Source organism: Prunus persica, chromosome G5 (assembly GCF_000346465.2).
Source record: "Prunus persica cultivar Lovell chromosome G5, Prunus_persica_NCBIv2, whole genome shotgun sequence".
Taxonomy (NCBI): domain Eukaryota; kingdom Viridiplantae; phylum Streptophyta; class Magnoliopsida; order Rosales; family Rosaceae; genus Prunus; species Prunus persica.
In genome coordinates this window covers 4552347-4565071 of record NC_034013.1, presented here as the reverse complement: position 1 = coordinate 4565071, position 12725 = coordinate 4552347, and the positions used below count along the sequence as shown (strand labels likewise).

Sequence of the window (12725 nt, the reverse complement as noted above, 5' to 3'; positions counted from 1 at the left end):
CTAAGGGTAAATTCGTAAATTCAGTTAAATAATTTAAAATAGGAATTAAATTTGGAGTCGGGGTGTTACATTTTGATGATGTTGAAGTTGGATTGAATTTGGATTGAATTTTTGTTGAAGTTGAATTCATTTGAATTTGGATTGTATTTTTGTTGAAGTTGGATTCATTTTGATGTGTTGAAAGCTTGATGGAACCTCAAATTTGGGGTATGTTAGTATATAAATACATTTGGGGCAGATTTGTTAAAAAAAAATATAAATAAATAAAATAAATAAAAAATAAAAACCGGAACCGCAGGAACCGAACTGGAATCGGATATGTCCGGTTTGGTTCGAATTTCTGTATGGATGTTGAGCAGAACCGGTCCACCCGAAGCGATTTGCACTATCAGATCAGGTTCCATTTTTTCCTCGAAATCGGTCCAAACCGAACCGTGCCCACCCCTAGCAGCCACAATGCCAAAACTCAATCATCTTGAGATACTCTACCTCCGTATTAGTACAGAAGTTGTGTGCCAGATACTCTTGAAGTGCCCTGAGCTCCAGTTATTAGATGTGTGAGGGTGCTATAGTGTAAAGCTTGATGAAAGGTTTGTCAAGAAATTCTCAGGACTAAAGGTGATTGGACCAGGTTCAGACAATAAGGGCTAGGATGAATGTTCAAACTACTCAGTTTCTTCTGGCTACTTAGCTTTGGACTTTGTCGCCAGTGTAATGGATGACAATTTTGACGAAGAGATGTTAGATGAAGCTTGGGTGGTTGTTTTGGTGGCTGGAGTAGTTGGGTTCGATGGGTAGAGAGAGAGAGAGAGAGAGAGAGAGAGAGAGAGAGAGAGAGAGAGAGAGAGATCTTTTAAAATAATTTAAAAATAATTTAAACAGTAAAATAATTTTTTAATTAATTTGTAGTCCACGTGGAAGTCCACGTCATCAAAAAAAGGGGTCCTATTTTTGACACGTCAGCATTTAACAGACTGACTAACAGTTTGGTTAACAGAGAGGGCAAATTATAGGTTTTCCGCGACGTTGAGTATGTACTCATAAATGTCTCCAAAATCGGATATACACTCGTAAATAACTCTATAGATTCGAGAATTTACTGTAATTTACCCAAAATATTATGATTCGAGTTAAAATCGGGCTGCTAAGTCCTCAACCCAAAAAATAAAGCAAGTTAAGGTCGGGTTGGATTCGAGGGAACTTTTACCGAATTTTAACCAGCCAAATCATGTTTGGTTCCAGCGGGTTGGATTGCCCAACCGAGTTGCACCCCCACTGCTCCTTCAATCTCCCACAACCCGCACGTGACTAATGATAGACTAATCACGTGACCCCCTTCTTCTGCTTCCATCACACAAAGACTCTCTCTCTCTCTCTCTCTCTGGCTGTCTCTTTTCACAGATTCAGTTCAGTACTCACTCGGTTACTAGTCACCTTTTCCTCAGCTGTTGCAGCAGCACTCCCCCAAGTCCCGTGTCGTTTCTTGTCCCTCCATTTCAAAGCTTTTCAGAGCTTTCACATTTTCCTTCCATGAACACAAATTACTGTTAATCCACCCACAACACTCAAAATGGGCTGCTTACACTCCAAAACCACCCACCTCCACCTCTCCCCTGACGACCCATCTTCTCTACCCGACACTCACAAACCCGACTCAGGTCTCTCTCTCTCTCTCTCTCTCTCTCTCTCTCTCTCTCTCTCGGGTCTGCATTTTTATTTTTTATGGCATTCATTTTTGATGGGTTTTCTTTGTTTTTGTTTTTTGTTTTTGGGTTTTGCTTTGAAGCTAATGGAGATCAAGCTGAGCTAGAGGCCCAAGCCCCTGTGTTCAAAGAGTACAGTCTAGACGAGCTACGAAAGGCCACCAATGGGTTCAGCTCCGAATGTATTGTTTCCGAGAGTGGTGAAAAAGCCCCCAATGTCGTCTACAGAGGAAAACTTGATAACAATCGCCTTGTCGCTGTTAAACGCTTCTCCAAGCAGTCTTGGCCCGACGCCCAACAGTTTGTGGTGAGTTTTGATTCCTGAGAAAATGATGGAAAAGGAAAATAGCTATTGGGAAATAAATAATAATAAAAAATGCATATTCTGTGTATGTCTTGTTTGGTTGCTAAAGAAGATGATAGAAATGCAAGAAAACCTTTGGGTTTGGAGCATTGACAAACATAATAGATTTTTCTTTCAGCTTCATAGAAGTGAGCATTCTTATACTTAAAAAAAAAATTATTTAAATAAAAAAATAAAAAAATAAAAAAAATAAAAAACTTTCTAACAGAGTATTTATAATGCTTGTTTTTCTTCTGGGGTTTTCATTTGGGGCTGCTAATTTATCTGGTGATGCTGAGAAAAATGGAAGACAAAAAGGAAATGTAAAATGTTGGGTCTTGGATTTTTCAACAATTTAGCAGGACAGTTAATTTTTATATTTGTTTAATAATTTTTCCTTCAATGGAGGAGCGTTTGGCATTATTGAGGAATTGAGTTTGATGTTAATGAATATGATTGAGCAGGTTGAGGCTGTGGGAGTGGGGAAGTTGAGGCACAAGAGATTAGTGAATCTGGTTGGTTGCTGTGCCGAGGGAGATGAACGGCTCTTGGTGGCTGAGTATATGCCCAATGATACTCTTTCCAAGCATCTCTTTCATTGTACTGCCAGTCAATCCCTTCTTGTTTCTTTTATATTTCTTTTGGTGCATACTATTGACTTTGTAATTAACCATCCTTTTCCTGTTTGCTTTTTCCAACACGTTTTGTGCACTAGGATTAACTTTTGCTTTTCTCCAACACTTTTTGTGTACCTTTAAGATAAACTCCTCTCCTACGTCCCTTTTTCTGATGAAATGTATACAATTAAAAGGTTAGGTGGACTACCATCACTTTAAGTCCAAAAGAACAAAGCTTATTAGGACATATACCGTTTCCCTAGTCTAATCTGTTAGGAAAACCCCTTAATTTTAGTTGACTACTGTTTGCTTAGTGCAATTAAAATTGTTGATGCTTCCTGTGTGTATTTATCACTTCATACTTGTCACTTTCTCGTGATATACATGCTCCAAAAACTACGTTGCACAGGCAGGGTTATTTTTCTTTGCTTAACGACTACTTATGGTTTCTTATAGGGGACAAGAAGCCATTGCCATGGGAAATGCGTGTTAGAGTTGCATACTATATTGCACAGGCACTCGATCATTGTAATATCGAGAACCGGAAGATCTATCATGATTTAAATGCATACAGAGTTCTTTTTGATGAGGTATGCATATGATTGTGTGACGAAGAGTACAGTTTTTGTTCGGGGGTTTACAACTGTCATTCCTATGCCTTCAGATTATTCCAGTTGGATACAGTAGACTTTTGGGTTTGCATGTTGAAGGTCATCTTGGTTGTTGTCGTATGCATATGTTGCCACTTGCTGATCTGTCAAATCGTTCAATTTTTGCCATGATTTTCTGCTTTGGTGGCTATTTAGTTTATCACACATCTTGGTAAACTTAATTGCACTGTTTGCTAACTTTGCCAAATATAGCTTTATCCATAAATGGTTGAGGTGTCCACATTCCCAGAACTCAAACCAATACACTAGATTTACCAATTTATCCACATTTTGTTGTGCAATTCATTTATGCCATATTGGAAATCATATTAAAGCATTGTGTTGAATTGTATACCATATAAGGTGGGGTGTTCCTGTATAGTCTTTCTAAACTGCATAAAGAAGTTTGAGAATGGTCCAAAAGTTAGCTTACTTCATTTCTGTATATGTAATAAATTTACTGGGACTTGCCAAGCAAGAAAGAGGAAAAATAACCAGGCATTTTCCAACTATTTGAAATGTACTGCATTAGTTTCTTATTCCATTCCTTGCTGGCTCAATTTGCCCATTTCTATTAAGGTGTGCCAATGTTTCGCTAACATTGATCCAATGTAAAAATTCTTTTCGTTTTCATAGTATGGAAATTCTCTATTCTTGCTCTTTATTATTGCTATATTAAACATCTTATTATTGCATTCAGTAATAGACTGTCTTGAAATGACCGACTGCTAGTCCTTTTCCTTTGTATATAAATACATTTGAGTATCACTTTAGTGGACATGTTTTAGGTTTGGACATATTCTATAAATCATACTACTAGGTTCTGTAGATTTTTGTGATTAGATTATAACTGACTTATGAACTTGTGTCAGGATGGTGACCCTCGTTTGTCTACCTTTGGTCTTATGAAAAATAGTCGAGACGGAAAAAGCTACAGTACAAATTTAGCTTATACTCCACCTGAGTTTCTACGTACAGGTAAATTACTTAACAAGAAGTCCTACGCATTTGTAGATTACCTTTTGCATCATATCGAAATAGCAAAATATTGTAATGAAGGTAGAACAAAAAGGGTTTTCTTTTCTATTTTTGGTAAGTGAACCTTGGCCCATGTTGCGTTTTGGCACCTGAATTATAATTTGTCCCAATTTAGTACCTAAATTAATTTCTTTTCCAATAAGTAAGAAATCAAACTTCCATTAGAATGATTAACAGATCTCAGGGGAAAGTTTGTCACTTCACGGAGGCCCTACCCACACTTAACCCTCCACACACAATTTTGCTTCCATAAAGCAACAAAATTGCCCTTGAGATATGTTTGTCATTCTAACAGAAGTTTGTTTTGGTACTTATTAGATGCAAAACTAACTTGGATACTAAACAGGGACAAATTATACTGTTGATATTGAATTTGGACACAAACAGAAGTTCAGGTAACAAAATTGAAAAACAAAAAACAAAAAACAAACCCTTCATATTATAAAGTGGTAGCAAAAACACTCTAAATTGATTAGATCTTCTCATAGTTAGGCTGCTTGGATATCATGTGATAAATTATGATGCTTAGATTGCAAGATTTCTCACTCATATTACAGAGAATTATGCTGGACTAAGAAACATAATAATTTTTGTGCATCAATGCACACAAACTTTGAGTGTGTTATGTTCTTTTTGAAGTATGGATTAATGGAATAGTACATAACTCTTGGAAGCATTTTTCTTGCTTACAAATCCTGATATATGTGCATCAAGTTAGTGTCTCAGTATCGTCCCATGGTGGTGTTATAGTTTAGCCAGATTTGGTTGATAACTTAATATCATTGGAGATATGAAAACCGGTTTACAGCGTATTTGATTAGTGTCAAACTTTGCAGGCAGGGTCATTCCAGAGAGTGTAATCTACAGTTATGGAACTGTCCTGTTGGACCTTTTGAGTGGCAAGCATATTCCTCCAAGCCATGTACGTGGACTTACATCCCATGAACCTTTACATTGTACTCCTCGTGAGATTTTCAGGAAATTTTTTATTTCTTCTGTAAATCCGTAGACATTTCTACTGCATAGGCTGTAGATTCTGTACTGCCGTTCTGCAAATATTTTTTTGGTGATGATCTCAGGATTCCAAATGTAGCTTCTTACATAATGTTTTAGGATCCTTCTGCTTGTTTCATTAGCATTCTGTAAAACTTTAACGTTTTTTCAATGTTTTGTTTTCACTGTATTCAGTATGTATCTAGGTCGTACACTTGGTTTATAATTTTGATATGTTTGGTATCATTGACGTCTTAAATTCAAAAATAAAGTGAGAATTTGACTTTACACTTTTAGGTTCAGTATTTTGCCGTCGTTTGTGATTCTTCCTCAGCTCAATTTGCATTAATTTCAAGGTCTTTTGGGAATGCAAAGTTGGGAAATGGTTCTATTTAGCTTAATTAATTGATGTGAGATTACATTTAAAGATACAAAAATTGTTTAATTGATTATTGTATCTCCAGGCACTGGACTTGATAAGGGAAAAGAATGTATTGTTGTTGATGGATTCATCATTGGAAGGGCAGTATGTGAATGATGATGCCACTAAATTGGTTGAACTTGCTTCCAAATGTCTTCAGTCTGAGGCTAGGGATAGAGGAGATATTAAGTTTCTTCTTACAGTCGTTGCACCACTTCAAAAGCAGAAAGAGGTGATATATCGTGTTATCCTCAGATCATGAAAGTTAGTATTCTTGTTTCTTATCTTGAATGCAATGTTTGAGAAAATCCTTGATTTTACGAGATTCCAACTGCAAGGGAGAATGAAAGATCTCCTCTAGCTATCACCCACAAACTGCTATTTCTTTGTTTATCCTCAGAAAGAGGTGATAACATATTCTTTTTTCCATCCTGATTTGTTCTGAATGCTCATATGGTTTGTTTTTTAAGGCGGCATCTCATGTTCTAATGGGCCTTCCTAGAAATACTGTTGTGGTTCCAACCATGCTTTCTCCTCTTGGAAAGGCTTGTGCAAGGATGGATCTTACTGCTGTGCATGATATTTTGCTAAAAACAGGCTATAAAGATGAAGAAGGTGCAGAAAATGAGGTACGCTGAATTGCCTATTATATGTGCACTTATGACTTGATGGTTAGAAACAGAGTTCTTAAATAATCTATACACAACATTATTTAGATAAATAGACCTTAAATTGTAATGCATGGTTTTCCCAATTTTGCGAATAGGTTTGTTGTTTAGTATATTAATTTAGTCCTTAGAATTTGAATTTCCTCTAGGTTTTAGTATTTTTCTCTTTTATGTGTCATTGATTCGAAACGAGTAGCTTGAATGCTCCCCAATCTGGAGAGCATGCTAATTGCAGACATGAGAATCCAACCTGCTTTGGCATACGTCAAATGCTGCAGATATGTTTGAAACTTGTCGTATTTTTTCCCATGTGTAAAGTACATAATAGAGGAAAAAAAATTTGTACAAAATGGTTGTATGTCATATAAGAGGAATGAGCTACACTTCTGTTCACTAGAGATTTGTTCTCCCCATTCTATTTTTTCTACTCTGGGAATTTACCCTGTTTTCGTGTTGATGTTGTGCGGGTGCCGTGGTTGTCTCTTGTGACAAGTACATAATTGTATCTGGATGTAATCTCTATTTGGTTGCATTGTACAATAAGGCATATCATCTCTTTTTATTTTTTTATATTTTTTTATGCATATACATATTTGGCAAACTGTGGTTGATGCTTCTTTTCCATGATTGACCTTATCTCATGTTCATGGGCTCATGAATTAGACTTTATTAAAGTTCTCTCACAATGTGATCTGTTTTTTCAGCTCTCATTCCAAGAATGGACACAACAAGTCCAAGATATGTTGAACACGAAGAAATTTGGGGATATTGCATTTAGGGACAAGGATTTCAAGAATGCAATTGAGTATTATTCCAAGGTACATGCACTATTCCTCTCCTTCGACAGAATTTTATCTTAAGAATGGATGATATTGTGTGACAACGTAGTTCAATATTCTTTTCGCTGTGCAAGGGCTTTTAAAATTGTAGTGCCACAATTTAAATGTGCACGTTGCACATTGCACAGGTACCAGGTTGGTTAATTCACACTAAGCAGATAAACATTGTGTTACTCAGCCTAATTATTTGGAACCGACTGTAGACTAAGAAAGAGAAAAATCCTGAATTCCTAAACCACTATAAAAAGAAGAGTGTTGATTGTTTATTTTGGATACGCAATTATTCAAAGATACCTTTTCTATGCAATAAACAGTTAGTCGCTATGATGTCTGGCCCTTCAGCAACTGTCTTTGCGAGAAGAGCCTTCTCCTACTTGATGAACGGCCAAGCAGAACTTGCTTTAAGAGATGCGATGCAGGCACAGGTGTGTATACCAGAGTGGCCAACTGCTTTCTACTTGCAAGCTCTGGCACTCTCAAAGCTTGGAATGGAGACTGATGCTCAGGACATGCTTAATGATGGAGCAGCCTTCGAAGCAAAGCGGCACAACACATGGCGTAGCTAAACTTGTACACTTGAAAATCTGTAGGTCTGTCTGATTTCATTTACTCGGCTGGGGGAAACTGGATAGAATAGGTAGTGAAGTGCTAGGCGAATGTGAAATTTGGTTGATAGAGTTGTTTAGGTATCTTTGCAAATGCTATGTTAACTACAGTTACAAGTGTTTGTTTTCAACTTTATATAAGTTTTTCCGATAGAAATGAGTTATTTATATATATAACAATTAATTTAGTGCATATTGCCTCTTGAGAGAAAACCCCCACATTCTTGTTGATTTGGGAATGTGCAGAACGCATCAATATTGACCAAAACTTTACTGGATTTGGCATTTCATAACAATGTTGCCTTTATTGAGAAGTTTCGACCGCAATCGTGAGTTGAGACATTCTCCAATAAGTATTTAAGTTAAGGATTGGTTAAATGCTTTTAATTTCGGCCGTTGGATTGCATTTAAGAGACTACCAACACATTTAATGAATATAATCAACGGCCAAGATTAGAAGTATGTAACCAATCCTTAACATAAAATACTTATTGGAGAATCTCCCAAGTGAGTTACGTGTGCAAGTTTGGGTGCATATATATTAACACACGTTCTACTTTGTTTGAAAAATAAAAAGTAACAGAAGCAAAATAAATTGAAACCATGAAACAAATCCATGGTAATATGATTGACCAAAAAGCACAAGGGTAATTGAGAAGTTTTTTTATTTATAAAGAAAAAGAAGGAAAAACAAACATGTAGTCAGAATCTTTAACTAACGACTCAATCAAGGAAGAAAATAAAGTTATCGATTTAGTTAGTTTCATCCCTAAAAACTTTGTTCGCTTGGTAGGGGGATTTAAGCTTTAGACCTCTTCCAACATTAAGAAGAGAAGTACTGTCACACTAACAGCTAGTTGGTAAAAACTATATTTTTAAACTAGGAAAAAATATAATAATAAAAACACTTAATTATTCATTTGCCCTATATCATTTTTTTCTTTTTCTTTTTGTTCTTCTTGATACAATACTCGTTATATCCTACTTCATAATGTCATCTCATATTGATTGATAATACATTTATTCATTACAATCAATAGTCTTCTTCAATTTCATAAGTAATAATCTTAAACATCCACATTATTAAAAACTTAGAAGTTTATAATTTATATTCTAACAGAGAAGAAATACAAATAATGTTCATAAATCTCAATATTAAAGTGCCCGACTTAGATTTAAAAAAAAGGGAAGGAAAAAAAACAAAATTCACAAGCTTTAGTTAATTCACTCATTCTCAATAGGGAGTAGACACATTTTATGAATTTAAGTGCTGCTGAATGAACCTTAAAATTAACTGAGTACATCCTATAATTTAAGTTAACTCTAATATTTTAATCAAAATGTAAAATTAACTAAGTACACCCTATTTAACTATCAAAAATAGTCATGGTACAACACTTTAATATCAATCCTAAATCAGGTTTCTCTTTTTACATGAATTTGTACCCTCTTTCCAGATTTTGGGTTTCATCAAAATCTTTAATTTCGTAATACCAATCCTAAACTAAACTAATACTTGCTGCGTTATTCGTGAGAACTAAGTAATACGAAGACTTTTCTACGTATGATAAGGGTTGAATATAGTGAGTAAGGTGTACTTATTAAAATTTTATTTGTTTCACAATTCAATATATACTTTTTGGTCATTTTATATCAGGGTAGATTAGTAATTCAATAAATAGTTTGGTTGTATGGTGTACTCCGTTAATTTTAGGGACAACACTCATGAATTTTTGTTGTCAGAGAACAAAATGAAGGAAACGACAAAAGAGAAAGAGAGTTTAAAAATTTATAAGGTTTTAGTGCAAAAATATCAAAACTAATTTAGAAGATTTGAGGAATAGAACTAGAAGAGAAATTAAGAAGTTACATGGTTAATTTATAGACAAAATGAATTTAATATATTATTTATTTTAGGGTAAAGGCGGGGGGCAAGAGACCACCCTTTGGTCTCTTTAGTGACTTCGCCCCTAAATACAAGTAATATTGCAGGAGGGGTGCAGATTAAGTACCCTTAAGCTACAAACCCCTCACTATACTTTTTTCACTTTATTTTAATTATGTGTCTCACCTTCATTTCGTATCCTCTTAAGTCCCAAAAAAAAAAAAAAAGCTAATTTTTTTTTTCCACTTTACTTTATTTATTTTAATTATGTGTCTCATCTTACTCTGTTTCGTCTATTCTGTATGAATATGTTCCGTGAATTCTGTTAATGAATCCGTTCCGTGAATTCTGTTAATGAATCTGTTCCGTAGGTTACGTAGATTCTGTTAATGAATCTATTTCCAGAAAGAGTTTCGCTGTCATTTCGAGGACATTGAATGTTGTCCGTAAATTTCCTCTCAATAATAGTGGCAAAATCGTATTTTTAGCCAATAAAAAAAATATAAACTAATATAAATTTGCTGAGATAGAGATATAGAGATATAGAAAGATAAGAGTCATATAGACGCACGGCAGCCAGAGGTAAGACTGCGATTATCCAATTAGTTTATTCTAATTTATTTTCTTATGAATTTTCTTTCCTCTTAATTCATTTTTGTTCATCAGACCTTAGCTTTTGTTTGGTTCCCCAGAAAATGAAAATTTATCATTCCCATGTTCGAGCAACCTGATTGCTCTACCTTTTATTTGTTTATGGGGTTTGTAGATCTATGATTTGGGAATAAAACTAGAGAATTAGAGAAGATAATCTGTGTTAGGAAAAAGAAACAGCTAATTGAGGTTTAAATCTTATCATAATTGGTTAAATTTGGTAATTTATTCGTTATTTCATGAAATCTCTGGAACTGCATTTTCATATCTCATAGAAGATCTCGATGTGTTCAATTTTTCCACACGCATCCTTTATTAAATTACCATTAAATATTTATCAAAGGAATTATTATTTTTCTTTAATGTTGGGTGGGGAAGAAATCAAGAAAGTTGAGTTTTCGTGAATGGTGTTTTTGTAATGGCCATGGAGAAATCACTGTAAATGGATCCTCAAACTTGGGTTATGCTTTAGGGTCTGTTTAGGAGTGCTTCTTAGTCACAAAAATCGTCAGGTGCTTTTTCAGGAATCACTTTCGAGTGCTTTTCTAGAAAACATTTGGATTTTTGTAATAAAAATTTTCAGTTCTAATAGAAGCACTTCTAGAAAAGCAATAATGAGGAGAAGCAGTCCTAAACGAGCCCTTATACATAAACTGAATAACATTTGAATTGATTTGGTTGATATTCGGCTCGAAAGAGTTGGCTATATAGAAATTAAAAAGAGAGACAACAATTATGGAGTTGACCAATATCACAATTTGAAATGCAGGAAAGATTCAACATTTTATGGATAGCAGAGGAGCATGCAAGGAGGTTTCTGATGAGCTGGCCAGGGAGTTGCTTATTGCAATTTCTCACCCTGTACCAGACCAGGTTCTTGATCTGAGTTTCGTGCCTCGGGACAGGGTTCTTGTGGCAAATGGGGATGGGGATGAGAAGTTTGTCTCTGAACTTATGACCATTTCTAATGTGCCATCCCCTGATATCAAAAACCTGAAACAAGCAAGCATTTGCAATTAGCAATGCTGCATTCTTCATGGAAAATGGAAATACCCTTACCCTTATAAGATATTGTAATTATTTGTTATTGTTTTTCAACTACTACTGTTATATGAATAAAAGACACACAGAGTCTAATCGCATCAAGAAGCTTCTGGTGATCAGTGTAATAAACCTTCATATTATAAAGATGAGAATGGCAATTGGACCTAATGGTTCTTGGTTTCTTCTTGCTTCTGTACTCAATATTCTGTTAGCATTTTCATATAGTAATTGCTATTCTCATCGTATTGTTCGAAAATCGGATAGCAAGTGCGCCGCATCGATTTAGGTTTGGTTTGTTGAGGTTATGTCATCTGGGTTTGTTCTTCCATGCCTTAAGCCCTCATTACTTGTTTGAAAATTTCGAAATGTAAACGATTCTTATCAATTTTATCTCATGATTAGCTTCTCCAAAATAGTATTTAGGCATCTTAATTTGCAATCATTTATCTAGCTCACATTCCAGATCAGTAGTCTTTTCTCAGGATTAGCTCAGAAGTATTTGTATTTTGTCTTTGCCTTGACTAGCAAGCATGCTTCTACCTGTCTGTTGAAAGTGATTTCTTTCTCCCATGACCAATTTCCTTTACATTGTGATCTGAAAGAGCGGTAACTATTCAGTATTCACATACAAGGTTATAGTTACCGAGTTGTGATTATTCTGGTATTACTTTGCTTTAAAATGCTTCATATTTACTGTTAATAATAATTCTACTTATGTTTTTCCTATCTGACTTCCACTCCCGTAAACCTCATGTTTAATCCAAATAGAAGTGTTCATTTTCACACAGAAAGGGCACATAGTCGTCTTTTTTAAAAAGAAATCAAAGAGAAACTTCATTAGATAAATAAATTCAAGTCCCGAAACACATTTTGGCCATCTCCAAATCCATGCCAAAATCCGAGTTCTAAATTTTATAATTTAAACATTACGTCTAAAATATGACGCAAAAGTACTTCTTCATCACATAAGACCGTTGAAAACCACAGTATAATTGCTTCGAATTGGGGACCGAGCATCTCCATTGAGGGTAATTGTAATTTTAATTGCAAAAATCCTAATCAAACTCACCTAATCTAGGATTTCTTATAAAAATATTTTGAACGGATAACATTGTTGGGCATGTTGAAAAAGACATTGATATGAAGAGCACTTGTTGGGCCTTCCCAGTTTCCTGAATCTGTTCTTTTTTATATGTGACATGGCAGAGCACTTATTGGGCCTGCACCCCACGCAAAGGCAGAACAATGCATAACTAGAGTATAAAACC

The 12725-nt window shown here is 35.1% G+C and overlaps 1 protein-coding gene and 1 long non-coding RNA gene across 4 annotated transcripts; both read left to right on the top strand.

Moving 5' to 3' along the window:
• On the top strand, nt 1268-8070 carry LOC18776619 (probable serine/threonine-protein kinase At5g41260). Of its 3 annotated transcripts, none has more exons than XM_020564191.1 (10): nt 1268-1658; nt 1787-2010; nt 2511-2646; nt 3120-3253; nt 4186-4291; nt 5188-5273; nt 5809-5997; nt 6236-6394; nt 7138-7251; nt 7615-7752. In XM_020564191.1, the coding sequence occupies exons 1-10, from the start codon at nt 1571-1573 to the stop codon at nt 7648-7650; spliced, it is 1272 nt and encodes a 423-aa protein (XP_020419780.1). In that variant the 5' UTR covers nt 1268-1570; the 3' UTR covers nt 7651-7752. The 3 variants fall into 3 exon arrangements, with proteins under 3 accessions (XP_020419780.1, XP_020419781.1, XP_007210970.1); XM_020564192.1 differs by having other exon boundaries at nt 1270-1637; nt 1745-2010; nt 7587-8070; XM_007210908.2 differs by having other exon boundaries at nt 1272-1658; nt 7587-8070.
• LOC109949211 lies at nt 10230-11640 on the top strand. The gene is made up of 2 exons (XR_002271745.1): nt 10230-10344; nt 11183-11640. It is a non-coding gene; the product is annotated as an uncharacterized LOC109949211 (long non-coding RNA).

Coding starts and splice junctions, on each gene's coding strand:
- LOC18776619 (XM_020564192.1), top strand. CDS start 1,571: ATGGGCTGCTTACACTCCAAAACCACCCACCTCCACCTCTCCCCTGAC. Junction 2,647..3,119: donor TTCCAAGCATCTCTTTCATT/GTACTGCCAGTC, acceptor GGTTTCTTATAG/GGGACAAGAAGCCATTGCCA. Junction 4,292..5,187: donor ACCTGAGTTTCTACGTACAG/GTAAATTACTTA, acceptor CAAACTTTGCAG/GCAGGGTCATTCCAGAGAGT.